Below are 17,396 nucleotides of genomic sequence, written 5' to 3' on the forward strand. Positions count from 1 at the left end.
GATTAAAAAAAACTTATATAATAATATAAAACACAAACTTATAATAGCTTGTGCTGTGAGGTCCCTGCCTCCATGTGCTTATGTAATTAACTAACCAGTGGACAGGTATGTTTATACAACCCCAATTCCCAAAAAGTTGGGAAGATGTGAAAACCTAAAAAGAGATTTGCAAAACTCATCAACCCATATTTTATTCACAATAGAACATAAATAACCCATCAGATGTTGAAACTGAGAAATCTTCCAATTTCATGGAAAATATTAGCATTTTGCATTTGATGGCAGCAACACATCTCAAAGTTGGAACAAGGGCAACAAAAGGCTGGAAATGTTATTGTACAAATCAAAAACAAATGGAGGAGCGTTTGACAACTAATTAGGTTAATTGACAACCGGTCAGAAACATGACTGGTTATAAAATAAGAATTTCAGAAATGCAGAGTCTCTCAAATGTACAGATGGGCAGAGGTTAAACAATCTGTGACACACCCCACCAACAAAAATTTTTTCAATTAAAAGCCATTGATGCTGTAAAAGCTAATTTAGTAGAAGTTTTACCAATTTTCTTAAGGTTCTAATTGTTAAAAAAAAACTTTTTTATTCAAGATGACTTCATTAACAACTGAATCCTCAAAATGGTATGAGAATGAAATTATGGATGGATGTCAATAGCATCAATTCAACCCACTAAAAGCATGTTAGCCTAAAAGCCCCATTTAAGATTGGAGGTGCATAGAATACTGTAGGTTTTCTAGGATGTGTCCTTGGATCCAGATCTGAAACAGCAGGTGAAGGGCTTCTTTAGAATCCTGGCCATTGAACAGAGCATCTTGATGATGGTCGGACATTTCTTCTTCCTTGCAGGCTGGAGCTTCAGTGTATTCTCCTGGTTTAAGACTTCACTGTGAGACACATGTGTCGTATCCTCACGGGCCGGACTAACTTTGTTTGTCCTATTGTAAAAAATCCTCCTCGCTTCCTTCACAAAGTTGTCTTTTTTATTTGTGGACTTCTGCAGCCGTTCTTTCAAAATCTGTACTATCACTTTCTCAAACATCTCATCAGCTGACATCATTGCAGGCAGCAGCAGTTTTCCAGATCCAAACTTTCAACAACTCTTTTCAATGGCTAGGATGTGAATGTTTCCAATGGTCTCTGGGAAAGTGAGAATTTCTCCCAGAGCCCTCTGTTTTATATGTGTTAGCAGGTCTTCAAAGTCGACATAAAACTATAGATATATTAGAGTCACTAATGTGCTTCATCAGCTTCTTAAAAAATACAGTGAGAAAGGAGACTTGCTGCAGCAGTTTCACTGCAGAGATGCCTGTGCAAAACTTCTCCATGTATGTTACTTCATATGGATAGAAAATCTCTGAGCTACAATTGTCCAGGGATTCTGCCCAATTGTATGTTAAAACTGGACAATCTACATTGTCTCAGTATTTGTGTGTAGAAAAAATATTTATTATTGTTCTTTACCTTGAGCCTTAATTTCATAAATCAGAAAAATGCCTTTTATTTTGAAGATGGACTACAGATGCAGAGTTTCCCCCTCAAACATTTCCAGCTATGAAGAAGCTGATGATGAAGCTCAGCACTGCAGGGTGAAGCCTCCTGCTCGAGCTGGCCAGAGGAGAAGCCGAGGAGAAAACGGCGCTGCTATCGTTCCTCGGCACCAGCAGGTTGCAGATGTTGCCCTCGCAGCAGGACGAGCAGACCTGTTGGATGAGATTTAGTTACTGATTAATTCTCTTGTTTTTGCATCAGGTTGTACCATCGGTGGCTGCACACACCTGATAGCTGTTAGACATGACACAGCCAGCAAACAGACAGTCCTCCATGGTCACACAACGCTTAGTCACAGACACACTGTCTCCGTTTTTAGCCATTGTGTGTTGTGTGTAACAGTATTTGGCACCTGGAAGACAAGGAGCACCTTAATATCTGGCATATTTAAATATTTCTGCAGCACACTGTTATTTATATTTGAGATGATGTAACCAATATTATTCTATAGAAGAAATCGGATACATTCATGTGTCTGTCCACTTAGAAGTAGATTGTAAGACGTTCGTGTACCTTTTGGACAGTACACATCTGGTGCCCAGCGGTTACACTCATAGTTATCTGCAGCATCTTGACATGTAAAACACTTGAAGGCACCGGGATGAGGTGTAGCTGTAGAGGACAAAAACACTTCAGTCCACGAACAGTGTTGCAATGATCATGCTCTGATTAGATTTCCAGTAGTAGTTCTCCTCAAAATAGTCATGAGAGTCAAAAGTCAAAAGAGTCATGAGGGAAAGCAGACCTTAGAGCTATCTTGGATGTTAACAAGGTCACAAAAGTTCATCACATAGGGAACAGTATGACCTATACCATACTATGGATATCTGTCAGAGATATTTTGGTCTGTGCAAAGTGGTGGACCAAAGAAATCAACACTAGCCTCAAAAGTGTTTTTATAGTCAAAACACACATTATACAATCAGTATTGTTATGTTTTTACTTGAGGGATGCAGCAGGATTATGTCCTTCATGGTGAAGTCTCTCGACTGAGCGGCTTTCAGCCAGTCAGCAATGGTGGTTAGCAGCAGGACCCGGGCCACTGTTGGCCAGGCCTCCATCACTGGCCCCTGTAATCTTCATGCACTCGGGCCTGCAAAAATGTAGGAATTGCAAAAATGTGTACAGAAATATACAAGAATTGTTGCGGTGAACAGAAAAATGCCCAATAGTTGTGTGCTGCTCATAAGGAAGTGTTTAACTCTTTGCTTAGATCCCTGGAGTTTATTAGATGCATGGTTACACCCATTAAAATCTTCCCTTCTAACATAAACGTGAGTTATGTTTCCATTACAAGCCCCTTTTTGCCTTGTGGGTATTTAGGCATTAGTCCCTGCTTGTACCTTTTTTTCTGTCATGTGATGGGTCATTCATCAGTTAAGCCAAGCCAGCGTGTTTTTTGCCTTTTTCTCTTGCCCCTTTAAACTGGAGACCACAACAGCAGATCTATGCAGCATGTGCGAGTGCTTCTCTTACACATATGTCACTAAAGTAAATACAGTGTGTTAATCCATACTAAGAGATAGATAGAAATGCCCTACAGTATACCTCATTGTGACACTGATGTCTCCTTTAAGAAGAAGTGACAGGTCAGTTATGGACACAGAATAACTCCTCACCATGAACCATCTCTCAGTAGCCTCAGGCCTTGAACCACATTCAAAATATCTGAAAGCTTTCTTCTAACACAGAGGGCATGATGGCATTGTGACATGTCGAACCCAGCAGATCAAAAACAGTAAGAGCAGTCCTTGGTTTATAAGTGTTTAAAGCACGAATGTATACAAGCTGTAGAAAAAAGATATTTTTTATGGGGTTTGGTGCATATTTCATTTTTACTAACACGCTTCTATTAAATCTATTTAGGCATTGTTGCAGAATATAATAAAGTTCAAAACATCTTTATCACTCTCAGTAAATCTACATATTTTACCCATCTGTTCAAGTAAATATATACTGACATATTATTCTATAGTTTATTTTTATCGATATCTAAAATTATTCAGTTGGGCTTCCAGTTACAGCCCAGGCAGGAACATTTCCACAAAATGCTCCTCTTGGTTTAATTCTCTGAGACGTCACTCAGTGAATTAAACACCAGATGACCTGGTTTTGGATGGAGATCAGTAGCGTTGTTCAAGATCAGCTCTAAGTTCAGTTGCCTTTGACTGTATTTCATGCAATGTGTCCTCAGGCGTGTGGTTGTAAACGCTTGTTTTCTTTGCATTATTCACGCCCCAATAAAACTGATCCACATCTTTTCTGCAGACAGAGCCACACCATACTTTACAGTACTCTAGTGTACATTTTGCAACAAGGGCACAACATACAGGATCTTATTCTCTGCAGACTCAGATTTATACATCTAGACGTTCATTAAGTAAATGCAATCCAACTGAAGCTGCTGGAGCTTCATCACCTTCAATGAAACAAATTAATTGCAAAGTTTGAAATGTAATTGAACATGGACGTTTTTAAGCTTCTCAGTTATGTCTATTTGTTGATTTCTTTGTGTTTTAGCTTTAGATTTTGTAACATCGTATGGATAAAATGAGACATTTACGTATTTTACCATGTCACATTTTCACCATTTTCTAATATTTCCAAATACAAAATATTAAACAATTTATTGAACAAACAAACTAATCTGAACTCACATGAAAAGATAATACCTTTTTTTTTTTTGCTCCTTAAAAACTAAAGTAGGTTGTTATTTATTTCAGCATTGGCAGTATTACAACAACAAAAGCCTCTTCTAGACCTGAGAATCTTTAGAGCATAAGACACAAGCCAGGGATCCAAATTTGAAACTTTGTGACATGACACTTTTAAGTTGTTGTGCTTCAACACAATCAATCTTGTAATCAACTTGTAATTAAAACTAGCCTCCACTACAAAAGTGTAATTACGCCATACAGTACCTGGAAGAATCCAGAGAAAGTCTTTCGTTTTTGTTTATTAAGCTCCTCAGAGCACTGGTGCTACTGTATAGCTCGTAATGATATGCTATTTGCTGAAAGGAAAAGTCGAGATTAGCTCTCCAGCTCTGAGCTGTCTGACAGATGCCCAGCCGAGGCTGGAGTAAAATTTGGTCTCAGTGTGTGTGTGTGTTTGGGGGGGAGAGAAGAGAAGTGCAGGATTAGGTACAATACCTCCCTGTTACAACTGAAGAGGGATGGAGATGGAGGGGTTTTTATATCACTCTGGGTTCAATCAGCACTGGCCCAACTCCTTCAGGTCCCAGTTAAAAGGCCAAGCAGGGCTGAAACAATCCGAAGGAGAGCGCGCTTTAAATCTTCCTGTCGCCCCTGACAACGGTGTGAAAGTTGATGAGGGGGCCTGAACTGTTCAGCTTCTCGGTCACTATGATATCAGTACATTATGTTTATTTGTACTGTAGGATGCCTGCACGCTATCTTGCAGACTGTAGTACTTTTCCTGCATAGTAGTGATTTGTAATCTGAGCAAAAGTTGTAACAGTTTGTACCTCTGGTGACCTCTTCATACCAGAGATACGTTGAGTCTGTCTGTGAGTCTCATGCTATATAGCAGCCATCAAAAGTTCAGAGGTTCAGAAGTTTCCACAGATATATTTTACACAGACCCAACTTTTCAGCATGTCATACCTCAAGTCAGTGTTGCTGTCAGAGATACTGTGTAGTTATGCTGGAAAACAAATGGGCCAAAAATGTTTTAAATATTACTGAGAAAGTTATCTTCATGCAAAGTCACCTTTAGCATGGAAGCATTGTTTCAAGCACAGTTTTTTTTTTACTGTAAACCAATTAAAAGTGCAGAAACACATATACTACTTTGTGCAAATGGTGTTGTAGAAGAATACGAGGAAGACATGAAATGGGATGACTGATGGACCAGAAAAATTAGCCTTAGGCCTCTGCAATCATTCAAACAAGAATATTTGACAAATTGTGTCCAGAATAAATTTTTGGAATCACTAGAATAATCATCAAGGGCTCAAAAAATACAATTGTGTGCTTTCACAGACCTTTCAGCTGACATAGTTAAACTTCACGTCAAATGTGAACTATTTAATTCCTTAGATGAAGGATAATTGCTCCATGCATGGAGGTTTAGGCCACCAGGGCTGCCTTTGAAGTTCAGCCGATCTCCAGCAGCTCAACTCCATCAGCCAGACACATGTGGCCACAGCTTAACTTCTGTCACACAGCTGAATTTGCTGGTCAAAGATACGCATCTTTGAAATGACTGTGTCCTGTCCTGTCCTGTCCTGTCCTGTCCTGTCGTAGTGTGTCAATAAATGTTTGATCAGACCTGGGGTTAAACTGTTAACTGGTCGAGTCCAGGCCCCCACCGTGCACATAAACATGCTCCTCCAACCAATTTACTGAGGTCCTTGCTGAGCTGTGCGTCTCATAAAATGCTTGACGTCTTGAAAACATACTTTAATGTGGGCGAAAAAGTTCACAACTAACCAGAGGCTCTGAATTAACACCTAAATGTTTGGTCGACAATATATGACTGAAGTTCAGTGATGCAAGCAAACACTAACTGTGCATGTGAACTGCTAGCATGGTCAAAGTAAAGTATGCAACAAAATGCATCTTAAACTGCAAAGTAAAGTATGCAACAAAATGCATCTTAAACTGCAAAGTAAAGTATGCAACAAAATGGATCCTCTGTGTGAAATATTAATACAATTTGTTTTACTTTTTCAATAGTTTGCATCATATTCTATAAACTGCATTTTGTATGTGAAACTGGAATCTATAGAGTAAGATTCAGTGATTAAAATGATGCCAACTAATTTCCTTCTGACATCAGGTGCACAAAGGGATCATAAATACAATCAGTGAACGTCCTGTAAGGTACAGAAAGACAAATAATTCTAGTCCAGGAGGCTTCATTCACACACCCTGGCAAGATACTCAGTGCACTCTTACTTAAAGATCAAACGGTTTTGCCACAGAATAATTAAATAGCCTAAATAATTAAAACCTCTATTTATAGGATCACCACAGCCTTACGGACACTTGCATTAAAGTAGAAGACAACAGGGAACCTTTAATGAGCAGCTGATTAAACCGAGCTGATCTGTTATCAATAAATTATAAACAATCACAAGAGAGGTATTGAGCGTCTTTTCATTAACTTTCCTGTTAATTAGCTTTTGTAAAATTTTGATTTGATCGCACATTATCTTAAAAAAAGACTCTTATACTGGCTCCGTGTTATCGCCTGATTTCCACACAGTAAAACGGACTCAGCCTGGAACCACTTCCACTGCTGCTCTACGGTACTTCAAGACCCAACTTACCGGTTTGATGCTGAGGACCAAGCCGCCAGAGAGCTCTGGTTGTCCGCGGATGGAGATGAAAAACTAGCGCTGCTCAGTCAAACTGGGGGAGGGGGCGCTGCAACGTCACAGGCACGTCACAACTATCAGCAGCATTACAACATAATATAAGGGGACGGTTTCAATAAAATATTACTATCAAATTCGAATATTATCACTATAACAAATATTATAGCCAATTTAATAACATATTAAATATGAGGCACATTTCTACATTTACCTAACAGTGTATGAAGAATTATGTATTTTTACATTATCAGCCATGGACATTTGTGTCTTTATTTACAGAGCTCTTGTAATTTTAGAGGATGTGGCCCAAGGGCCCCTGGGCCTGTGCTTATTAGACCAGTTCAGTAATCCATCTCATAATAAAACATTTTATAGACATTTATTTGATTTGATAGTTCTTCTTTACTAAATTAAGATTTTCACGTCACATGCTTGTGATCATTAGTTTTTATTTTCAATGTTTATTTGGAAACTTCTTATACTGCTGTCACATTGACTGGATGCTCTTCTTGTCAAGGAAACAGAATTTCCCAGGTGAGACTATCTTTACTTATAAAGTTAAACATGAGCATAATATTATTATATCACAAACAAAAACATTGTCTTCTATCTCAGGCTTTGCAGATAAACTCCCATAAAATGGGAGGGAGGAAGACAGTTTAACTTTCTCATAGTCACAAATGCAGAAAAACTCATCACAATTGGAGACATTTCACAAATATACCAAACAACAGAGAACAAATGGATTTTATTCTTAAACGTATATAAATTGAAAAACAAGCTCTTCAAGTTCTTTTCCTCAGACAAACAACTAAAGCAACCTGTTTCTGTAGCTAAAGGTAATGTATCTGAACAAAACTATGCACACAGGCTCTCTGCTTCACATAAGGTTCTATACTAACGTTGTCTTTTATCAAACAATATGTCCATAGTTTAGGTTTGTACCAAACTTCCTTAGGCCATATCTGCTCGTGCATCAGGAACAGCTTGACTGCAATAGTTCAATAATCAAAATGAACTTGAATTCGTTAAGATTTGAATTACACGATAATATATAAAACCACGTTTTAGAGTGTATTAGACTTTTATTAAAGTGTACTTAAGGTTTTGTTGTCTACTTCTGTTTTCTCTGTGTTCAGTGATTCTGTGATTTACATTAACATCCATTGTTATCTCTATTGGTTCATGCAAGTTAGAGAAAATCTGTTTCTACAATACAAACATTATCACTGTCTTTCCAAAATGTAAAATAATTGCCTTGAATGGACTTTGAAAAAAACCAAACAGACTAACATTGTGTTTGTAGGAGAACTGAAAAATACCTTAAAAAACTTGTTTCTTCACATTTTCTTAGCAGCCTAATACACATATGGTGTTACAAAGACTCAGAGACCTGTCTGGATGGAAAACCCTAAGGGGAGAAGCAAACACCAAGATATAGTAGCTGCCCTTTAGGCAAACACAGGAATTTAAGGAGCATATGCACAAAAATGTGATAGAATATCTGGACAGATGGCCAGCTCATCATGGAAGAAGCAGAAACATGCACACTGACAGACACGACAGGCGGCACACGTGTAGTGAAAATTCAGAAAAATGTGTTCCACACTTGTGCACTGAGAAACACAAATTAGCCACGTTCATTTAACCTTTTCAACACTTTCCTGTTAAACAAGTGACACACTTGCAGCATTTTGTAATTATTGGTCCTACAGTTGAAGTCCTTCAGAAGTTGCCAAAGCCTATTATGTAACATATAAAAAGTGAAGTTGACAAGGTCCTGTGAAAGATACTTGTCCGTTTTGTCATTCACAACCACATTCCTTTGTTATCAAAGCATCTTTGGTTTTAACTAGAAAATCCAGTTTTTTCACGACCCTCTCAAAAACCTGTCAGTTGTGAAAATGCAGGTTTTCTCCACCACAATGGATTCTATCCTTTTCTTTTTTTTTTTTCTTTTTTTTTTTGAGGCTGTGTGGTCATCATTCTGTATTTCTTAAGGCTATAGGGTAAATTTAGACTCTCCACCTTTTCTATCATTCGGAATGCTTCACTAAAATGTCTTATAATGTGGAAAATAGATTCCTGCGACTGGGTTGATTCTTATCCAATAAGCAAAAGTCAAACCAAACAACTCTAACAATTGTGCAAATTATTTATAAATGACGTGGACATATGCGTGCAACACCTCTCTAGGTGTTTCCGGGCTTTATAAGGCAGCCCTTCAGGTTGGGCTAGTCAGCAGACACCTCTCCACTCTCAAGCAGTGAACATCTGTCACGAGCAGCTCAGCAGGTGAGTTTTTCCTATAATACTCTAATTTCAGATCAATTTTTTAACCTTAAAATAATTATGTGATATTTCTATGCTCAAACAATGTTTCAAATTGTGATCCTCTTAATGTTTGGTAAATGATTAAAAGGTGTGACAACTCCTCCGCACTTCCACACCCATTGGCAGGTCGATCAGATTACTTACACTCACATTTTTTAAACCCAAGGTGGAATTATTCCTCATAAACCCTGCACAATGTCTTACGGAGAATCAGTATCATTTATGAGAGGATGACTGGCATTTTAATCTATTTGCATTTCTTTTTGAACACATTATTAAAACGTCTTGCTGGCGAACACAGGATGAAGAAGTTGATCCTTGATGTGGACACAGGGGTGGATGATGCTCAGGCTATCATGGTGGCCCTTGCGACCCCCGATGTGGAGATTTTGGGGATCACTTGCTGCCATGGCAACACACCCCTGGACAACGTCCTGAAGAACACATTGCGTGTTCTCAAAGTCTGCAAGAGGCTGGATGTAAGTCCAGAGTGTGTGTTTTTGACTGACTGGTTGCTGATAGAAAGGAGGAAGTTGAGCCACTCAAGATGGTTTTTATAGCAACAACCTCTTCTCTGTACTCTACAGATCCCAGTGTATCGCGGCTGCTCGATGCCCATTCTGGCCCAAACAAAAAATGCAGGAGATTACCATGGGAAGGATGGGCTGGGTGACGTCCCTGATCCAGGTGCACCAGGTCTGGAGCTGCTGCAGAAGACAAAAGCCGCACGGGCCATGATCAACATTGTGAATGAGAATCCAAAACAGGTGAGACACAGGCAGTAAATATCTATTACTACAAACTAAATATACAAGCCGGCAAATTCAGCCACTGACCACAGCAAACACTCTCTAACTTGAAAACCGTACAAACTGTGTTGTTTTGCTGATGCTGTTTACAGGTTACTCTAGTCGCTGTGGCCCCCCTGACTAACCTGGCTGTCGCAGTACAACTGGACCCTTCCTTTCCTTCAAAACTAAATGCTCTCTACATCATGGGAGGAAACACTGAATGTAGGTTATCTGTTATATCTTTAACACCTTTCCTGTGATTTATGTCTTATGACTCTGTGTGTGTTTTTGTGAGTGCAGCAAGGGGTAACACCACATCATGTGGAGAGTTTAACTTTGTCACTGACCCTGAGGCTGCCTACATAGTGTTGGACCGCTACACCTGCCCCACCTACATTGCCACCTGGGAGTTCAGCTGCAGAAGCAGCCTGCCATGGGTGAGTCTTTAAAGCACAACCTTCAGATGAGCCATGTTCTTCATATATCATTCAGTTTCTTAAATATAAGTAACACATCTGATTAATAATGTTTTAGCCCAAAGGTGGCTTCAATAATAGAGCAATAAAGCTTAAACTAACAAAGTTGCTCACTACCACAAGATGATTTATGTTTGACACGTGAAGACAGATGTCAGAGTGTCCCATTGTGATTTATGCAGTTTTTCTCCTCCAGAGTTTCTGTGATCAGTATCTGAGCCAAAAGACTGAGAAAGCCGCCTTCATGAAAAAGATTTCAGCGCTTTCAATGAAGGTAAGACTGAATAAGCCAGAATACAAGGAAGAAAACGGCCTATTTAAGTGGCAGTGGCAAAAATTTGTTGCATTTGATTTGATTTGATTCTGTTATCTGGGGTATATGAAGCTTGTGGTACCATCTTGTCCAATCAAGCGGCAATCCGTGGACCCCACCTGTGGCCCATCCCTCAGACACACTTACACCCACAAAAAACACACAAGGAGGAAGAAAGAGAGGCAACAAAAACAATAACAATACAAATAGTGACCCGGGTCATAACAGTTATTCGATAGTCTTGCTGTGCTCATTCAGGTAATAAGTTATCTAGATGTCCTAAACTCTTTAAATGTGCACTCAACCAGCCCCAAATATACCAAGAACAACTAAAGATATTTATAACAACTAACATCAGTCTGCTTAGGCAGCGTTCTCAGTTTGATTCTGGGTGGAGAGGCAAAACAGAGACAGAAAGATGTGTTTTCAGGTTACATGAGGCTGGATTGTGAAATTCCCTAATCCCACATTCATAAATGTTTGGTAATTTGGCAGCTGTTCAGTTTGCCTCGGGACTCCTCCAAATGTTTAAATGTCAAATGATCTTCTGTCACAATACATTTAAATTCCTCTTATTTGATGCTTTGTTTTCCAGAAAGCTCAGTCAGCTGACTATCAAAACGAGGTCACAGAAGGACAAGGGTTCAATTCCTGTGACACCTACGCCCTAGCTGCAGCCGTCAATGATGCACTGATAACAGTGAAAGAGGAGGTGAGTATCAAGTGCCTTGAAAACATTTCAGTGTAAATTATTTTCCAAACACCTCACCTTCTCCTGCTGCAGGTTGCCGTGACAGTCGAGCTGAACGGGGCCCACACTCGAGGCATGATGGTGCTGGACTATATGGAGCAGCTGAAGAAGAAGCACAAGGCCTTCATCATCAAGAAAATTGACTTAGAGAAGTTCAAGCAAATGCTCATGAATTCACTGAAGTAGAAAGTTACTATAAGAAGATGCCATTGGCACAAATGTATTGGATTACAGTTATGTATGTGGCTGTTTGATCAACAGTTGTAAAATGAACAGTATTCTATTATGACTATTATGATCCACATTCAAAACAGCCTTACAATACATTATAAATACAAGCAACAAGCAAAAAGAAATAAAGTACATAACAATGTTACTGTGGGGCTCAACTTTACTTGTGTTTGTAGGATAATTTGTTGTATAAATCCTGAATGATTTTGGTTCAGCCATTCAAATACAGCCATGAATGGATTACTGAATAGACAGGCATGGGCTAAAGGGGGGCCATGAGCCAGATTCTTAATTATAGGACACAAAATTATCACAAAACAATGTGGAAAAAACACAAAAAGATACATGAGGACTCATAAATGATAAGCATTGATCTGAAACAGTGAAAAAAAAACCCCACAAAATGACAAAAACAAATGTAAAATTACCACAAACAGACACACATTGATTGAAAAGAAGAAGTGGCCTGGCTCGTCCACAGGAGCCCATTTCCTCCCAATTTGTCCATCCATGTAGACTAGAGCACAAGTGAGAGTGGAGATTTTATGTTTTTCAAGAAGTGTGATTATTGCTTATGTCTGTGTGGAAAAGGCAGTGAAGGCAAAGCATCAAGAGAACACAACAAAGATCTAGCAGAACACGAAAAGTATATGATGCAACCAAAAAAGAAAGAGAGACGTCAACCCACGTGCAGTACTTTAATTCTCATGTTGACAACATTTGGAGAATAAATCATGGTGGGCTAGAGCGAGACAGTTTTCTATGTTCCCGTGCTGAAATACGTTTTGGTACCACATAATTACTACTTTGTTCCTTTAGTCACATTAACAGGGATCAGTTACAACATGTAAAATCCTTTAGACATTTTTTTAAAACTGAACTGTGTCTAGATTAATTACAGGATTAAGTTTAGTATACACCTTCAACTGGAATTTTCTCAGCGTTCACACAGACCTATCAAATGTAATGACACTAATGCTACACATGATTGTGGTTTTGGACAGCAGCCAGGGTCAAGATTTAGAATTTCCTTGATATATCACATAGAACCTGACTATTTACTAAGGGGTTGGGCTCCGAGCTGCAGAGGTGAAATGAGGATAAAATGATGTACAGTGTAACAATAAAAAAGAAAACTACTAAAACTCCTCCGGGACAAGAAGCAAAAAGAAAGTTTAGTGATGGAAAAGACCTCGTGTTATGGCTGAAACAGTATTGACAGGTACATCTCTCTCTCATCTCATCTACACCACGTTTTTTTTTAGTTTGCCCATTTTATAGTGAATAATAAATGACGGATTCTTCTGTTCTACCTGCCATCAGACTGCGGAGATGAGAACACTGCCCAGCTTTACTGTATTTTTCTGAAAGGATCTTGTTTATTAATAGCGTAATGGGCACAAGTCTGTAACCTGAGGATTAAAATAAATAAATAAATAAATAAAAAGGTTTGCATTTCATTTAGAGTTCATGTGAATTCTTATGGAAATCAACAATTTAGTTTTTTTCCCTAAAACAAATAGTTTAAACTGTGTGTTCTTTCTCAGAAGAGTCTCAATTTTGCCTTTAGTTAAAAAGTAGCTCATACCCATTATACTGAATGTAGAAATGTAAGGGCACGGGATGACATAACACCAATATTTCACAATTATACTGTTCGCTTACGAAAAGCTTCTTTCAGCTCTATGTTGGATGGTGGATCATTCATGACAGGTGCAACAGTGCCACAGTGAGACTTCAACATCTTACTACAAAATTGTACCAAATTAAAAAAATAAATAAAGCCAAAACTTTAAAATTATAGCTTCTGCTGCTGATAATTTGCTGGAAAAAAAAGGTTCCTCCAGAAACTAAAACTGAGACAACTTAAGTTAATAAAAATTTTTATTGAAAGTGTTTTGGAATGTACACTTTAAGAACCAAAAAAAAAAAAGAAGAAACGAAACAAGTTACATAGCACGTCTCCACTTTTTTTTTGTCCAATAATCAGGATTTGATTTTCTTTTCTAAGAAAACTCAAAACAACAAAGCAAATGTGTCATCTTCAGAAACAATCCTCTCCATATATATTACAACATTCCAGAGTCCTATTTACAAGTCACTCAAAAAAAAAAAAAAAAAAAAAACAACCATAAAAGCTGCACCTCATCTGCCCCCTTGTTTCTGAAACTAGTCCAAACACATCACTGATGACTGGAGCTCCAGCTCCAGTGTTAGACCCCCAGAGAAAATCGACAGAGGGTCAACCAGCTCAGCTTCAGTCAACCAGAAGTAAAGTCCCACTCAACCAGATGTTGACTGACATCAGCTGGAGATGGATTTGTTGTCACTAGTTATGTAAGTTCCAAACAGAATTTGAGTTGGCCTGTAGGCAACTCGTGTCCAACCTCAGAGACAAATTGGTTCTATTGGACTCTGTATTTGTAAAACCAGCAGAGACCCCAAGTGAAGTTCCAGCCCAGAGAGATGGAAAGGATGTAAATGAGACCCAGCAGAGCGAACGGGTAGAGCAGCACCACAGTGTTTTTTAGAAACGGCAGAGCTGTGAGGATACAGGAGACAAGTCACAATTAAATATAAACTACTTCAAGTTTTGTAATGGGAACAATATGATGACTACAAATTTCTGTAGTATTTCACTTTCTCCGTACCCAACCACATACAACCAATTATGTGGTTTGATGCGGGAGCGTGCCATTAATCAATATTAATGGTTATTGATTATAACACAACGTGATGGAAAAAAATATACACCAGCTATTTTAGTCAAACTTCATCCAAAATCATGTTTCACACAAAAGGTTACAAGTGTCAACAAACTGTCTAAGTAATACAGCTACTTTTTTAAAAAGGGAAATGTCCCTGTTTATATTACTTACCATTGTAACCTAAGAAGGTGATGTATAGGTAATAGCCGATGGCAATCAGCCACAAAGTGTTCCCCAAAAAGTATCCCAGGAACCAGTCTATGATTATGACGTCTGAAACATACAGAAAAGTAAACTGTAAGTACAGTCACCACATGTGTAAACCTAACTCTGCTTTCAGGCTACTTTCAGCTACTAACTGATAATGATTTAGTTTTTTTCTCAGTCCTTTTGCAGAAACACAAACTACATTGAGCCACATGAGAATATGTTTGGTTTATAGCTGACCGACTAAACTTAGGTTTAGGTCAGATAATTTAGAATAGATGTATTTGTAAGACCAATTTTAGACCATGTTATGTTAGTTTTCCGGTTGTAACAGCTTATGAAATCTTCAAGTAACCTTTCTGTCAAAGAAAAAAGATTAGTTTTGTTTTGCTATTGTTTCTTCTAAAGAAATGTCTATAATGTCCAACTTTGTGTTCAACCACAGATTTTATTTTTGTCTATCACCAGACAGACCAGGCTCCATTGTCATTAAAACAGTTATTAATCCTATTTTGTTGGAGAAGAAATATACACAGTGTAAAGAATAAATTATGTAAAAGAGTAGCTTAAGAAACACCTAGACTTTAAAATTTTAAAGAACATATAAATGGCATATTTAAATGTACTACAGACCATTTAATGCTTTGAAGAAGATAACACAATCTCAGACATGCTAAGAAAACTAACAGAGAGACCCAATCTACTCACGGTTGATGAAGAAGAGCTGCAGAAAATGCAGGATGACTAAAAGTGGGTAGAAAGCATTAAGGTGAACATCAAACGCGTAGCCCCACTCAACATCAAAATTTCGGTTAGGCTGCTTTAGCAGATATTTGTTGGTGATCACCCTGGAAAAGACAAAATAATTAATATATCAAACGCATTGTAGTGTCAAACGAATGCTTATAACTTCCGTTTTAACAGTAAACTGTAAACTAACCACATGAGTGTTGATATGAGCAGACCAACTCCTATACAGTCCACAAGGACCACCCACAGCAGGAGCTTCAGAGTCTCTAAGATTCCCATGTCCAGCACCAGACCGAAGCCTACTGTTGACACTGCAGATGAAAACAGGCAGTGTTTAGTATATCTTTTTATAGAGCGAATGACGAGAGAGATATGACCATCTAGACTTTTTACAGATACTGTCAGATTGATAAACGAGTCAAGTGAAAGCCTGATAAACAATAACAATACACTCACCACATAACCAGATGCTGAGCAAAACCAGAAAAGCAGGATCATCCCTGGCCCACTGGTCCTTGGTCTGTTTCCGGTAGTGAAAGTTGCGGTACACCCTCTGTGGAGATGTAAACAAGTAAAGCATCTGCCACAGGGCGAATTCAAAGTCCATCTGCCTGAAATGCAGCAGCCGCCGCAGGTACTTGTAACGTTTGGCCCCTGCTGTGTGGCGTGCAGCATCCCTTAACCCGAGGGCACCATTGCTGGATGGTGAGGTCGTCGGCAACATGGTGCTAAAAACACATTACAAATGCACAATGAATCAGGGAGGTATGGACGGGTGGGTAGAGGATGGAAAGAGAAGCAGAAGAAGCACATGTTTAGTACCTTTAAAGGTGCATAAATGCATAACCTAAATGTATGATACATCCTTTTGTGTAATACGCCCAAAAATTTGTAATACGCGTCAGATAACGTCTTATTACTAATCAGTCACTAACAGCTTCAAAAAAAAAAAGAAGAAAAAAATAGGTGACAACACAGAAATCGAGGGTGCTACAGGGTGCTACTGCAAACCTATTTGGTACGCATTGGCTACATCCAAAACCACAAAATAACTGCAAAATAATTTATATATAAGCCAACTACACAGCCTATCGAATTTATAATATCACTTTCACCCCCGACAAAAACTGTATTACTTTACACTTAATTCCCCTGTTAATTCACGCTGTCCGTGAAAACAGACACAGTTAGCTTATTGCCTATTAGCCAGCTTAGCCAATAAAACGAAATGGTCAATCTCAATCGGAGGCACAGCGCGACCAGGACTGTTGAAATCAAATGAAGTATACAAATTTATTCTGACTACTGTTTACCTGTTTTGCCGTACTCCTTCACAGGAGAAAGCACCAAGTTTAGCTTGTTTCTATAGCTGTTTATAGGCGCTTCCTAAAGTGTCGCGAAAACGAACACGTAGCTACTTCCGGGGAAGCCCGGGTTATCATGGGAAATGTAGTCATTGGAATGAGATTTAATATAAAATATTGTTGTGTAAATGCAATTAAAAACCACATTTTTCTGTTATAATGTAGAGCTTTAATTTAAATTATTGTTTAATTAATGTGAGCAATGCTATATTTTATATCAGCGATTTATGTTGTGAATAATTGTATTGAAGTCCTATATACATCTTCCTATTTCTATATAATTCAGTTGCTATTCAATTTCTCATCTAAATTTAAGATGTAATTTTTGGAGCTCCAAACATTACTTTCATATTTAAAATTTTTGAAGCAGTGAAGACTAAAAGCCAGGCGTCTGAAAATACTTGTGTAGTGTTTTCAATGAACGTTAATTTAATAGAAGTTACGTTGCACCAGGTCTGTATGTGTTTTGTACATCTATTGTTTTGTGTATTAGTCTTTGTAAACAAAGACCCAATGAATAAATTAAAGAATCAAAGTCTTATTTTATAATATTATTAGGTT

The 17,396-nt window shown here is 38.3% G+C and overlaps 3 protein-coding genes across 3 annotated transcripts; 1 reads left to right on the forward strand and 2 right to left on the reverse strand.

Moving 5' to 3' along the window:
• Positions 1–181: 181 nt before the first annotated feature.
• Positions 182–6,945, reverse strand: lypd6 (LY6/PLAUR domain containing 6). Its single transcript, XM_067493498.1, has 5 exons — positions 6,863–6,945; positions 2,510–2,659; positions 2,080–2,178; positions 1,794–1,918; positions 182–1,718 (listed from the first exon to the last, which is right to left on the reverse strand). Exons 2-5 carry the CDS (start codon positions 2,625–2,627, stop codon positions 1,554–1,556), a joined length of 507 nt encoding a protein of 168 aa, XP_067349599.1. The 5' UTR covers positions 2,628–2,659; positions 6,863–6,945; the 3' UTR covers positions 182–1,553.
• Positions 6,946–9,075: 2,130 nt separating this feature from the next.
• On the forward strand, positions 9,076–11,951 carry LOC137108645 (nucleoside hydrolase-like). Its single transcript, XM_067493494.1, has 8 exons — positions 9,076–9,205; positions 9,546–9,723; positions 9,832–10,011; positions 10,146–10,257; positions 10,336–10,472; positions 10,708–10,785; positions 11,420–11,536; positions 11,609–11,951. The coding sequence occupies exons 2-8, from the start codon at positions 9,547–9,549 to the stop codon at positions 11,759–11,761; spliced, it is 954 nt and encodes a 317-aa protein (XP_067349595.1). The 5' UTR covers positions 9,076–9,205; position 9,546; the 3' UTR covers positions 11,762–11,951.
• Positions 11,952–13,672: 1,721 nt separating this feature from the next.
• On the reverse strand, positions 13,673–16,906 carry unc50 (unc-50 homolog (C. elegans)). Its single transcript, XM_067493497.1, has 6 exons — positions 16,785–16,906; positions 15,928–16,199; positions 15,662–15,782; positions 15,430–15,569; positions 14,686–14,787; positions 13,673–14,348 (listed from the first exon to the last, which is right to left on the reverse strand). Exons 2-6 carry the CDS (start codon positions 16,193–16,195, stop codon positions 14,212–14,214), a joined length of 768 nt encoding a protein of 255 aa, XP_067349598.1. The 5' UTR covers positions 16,196–16,199; positions 16,785–16,906; the 3' UTR covers positions 13,673–14,211.
• Between the last annotated feature and the right edge of the window lie 490 nt (positions 16,907–17,396).

Source organism: Channa argus, chromosome 23 (assembly GCF_033026475.1).
Source record: "Channa argus isolate prfri chromosome 23, Channa argus male v1.0, whole genome shotgun sequence".
Taxonomy (NCBI): Eukaryota; Metazoa; Chordata; class Actinopteri; order Anabantiformes; family Channidae; genus Channa; species Channa argus.

Coding starts and splice junctions, on each gene's coding strand:
- lypd6 (XM_067493498.1), bottom strand. CDS start 2,627: ATGGAGGCCTGGCCAACAGTGGCCCGGGTCCTGCTGCTAACCACCATT. Junction 2,179..2,509: donor AATCCTGCTGCATCCCTCAA/GTAAAAACATAA, acceptor TGTCCTCTACAG/CTACACCTCATCCCGGTGCC. Junction 1,719..1,793: donor TCATGTCTAACAGCTATCAG/GTGTGTGCAGCC, acceptor CTCATCCAACAG/GTCTGCTCGTCCTGCTGCGA.
- LOC137108645 (XM_067493494.1), top strand. CDS start 9,547: ATGAAGAAGTTGATCCTTGATGTGGACACAGGGGTGGATGATGCTCAG. Junction 9,724..9,831: donor AAGTCTGCAAGAGGCTGGAT/GTAAGTCCAGAG, acceptor TGTACTCTACAG/ATCCCAGTGTATCGCGGCTG. Junction 10,012..10,145: donor TGAATGAGAATCCAAAACAG/GTGAGACACAGG, acceptor TGCTGTTTACAG/GTTACTCTAGTCGCTGTGGC.
- unc50 (XM_067493497.1), bottom strand. CDS start 16,195: ATGTTGCCGACGACCTCACCATCCAGCAATGGTGCCCTCGGGTTAAGG. Junction 15,783..15,927: donor GCTCAGCATCTGGTTATGTG/GTGAGTGTATTG, acceptor TTTCATCTGCAG/TGTCAACAGTAGGCTTCGGT. Junction 15,570..15,661: donor CTCATATCAACACTCATGTG/GTTAGTTTACAG, acceptor TGTCTTTTCCAG/GGTGATCACCAACAAATATC.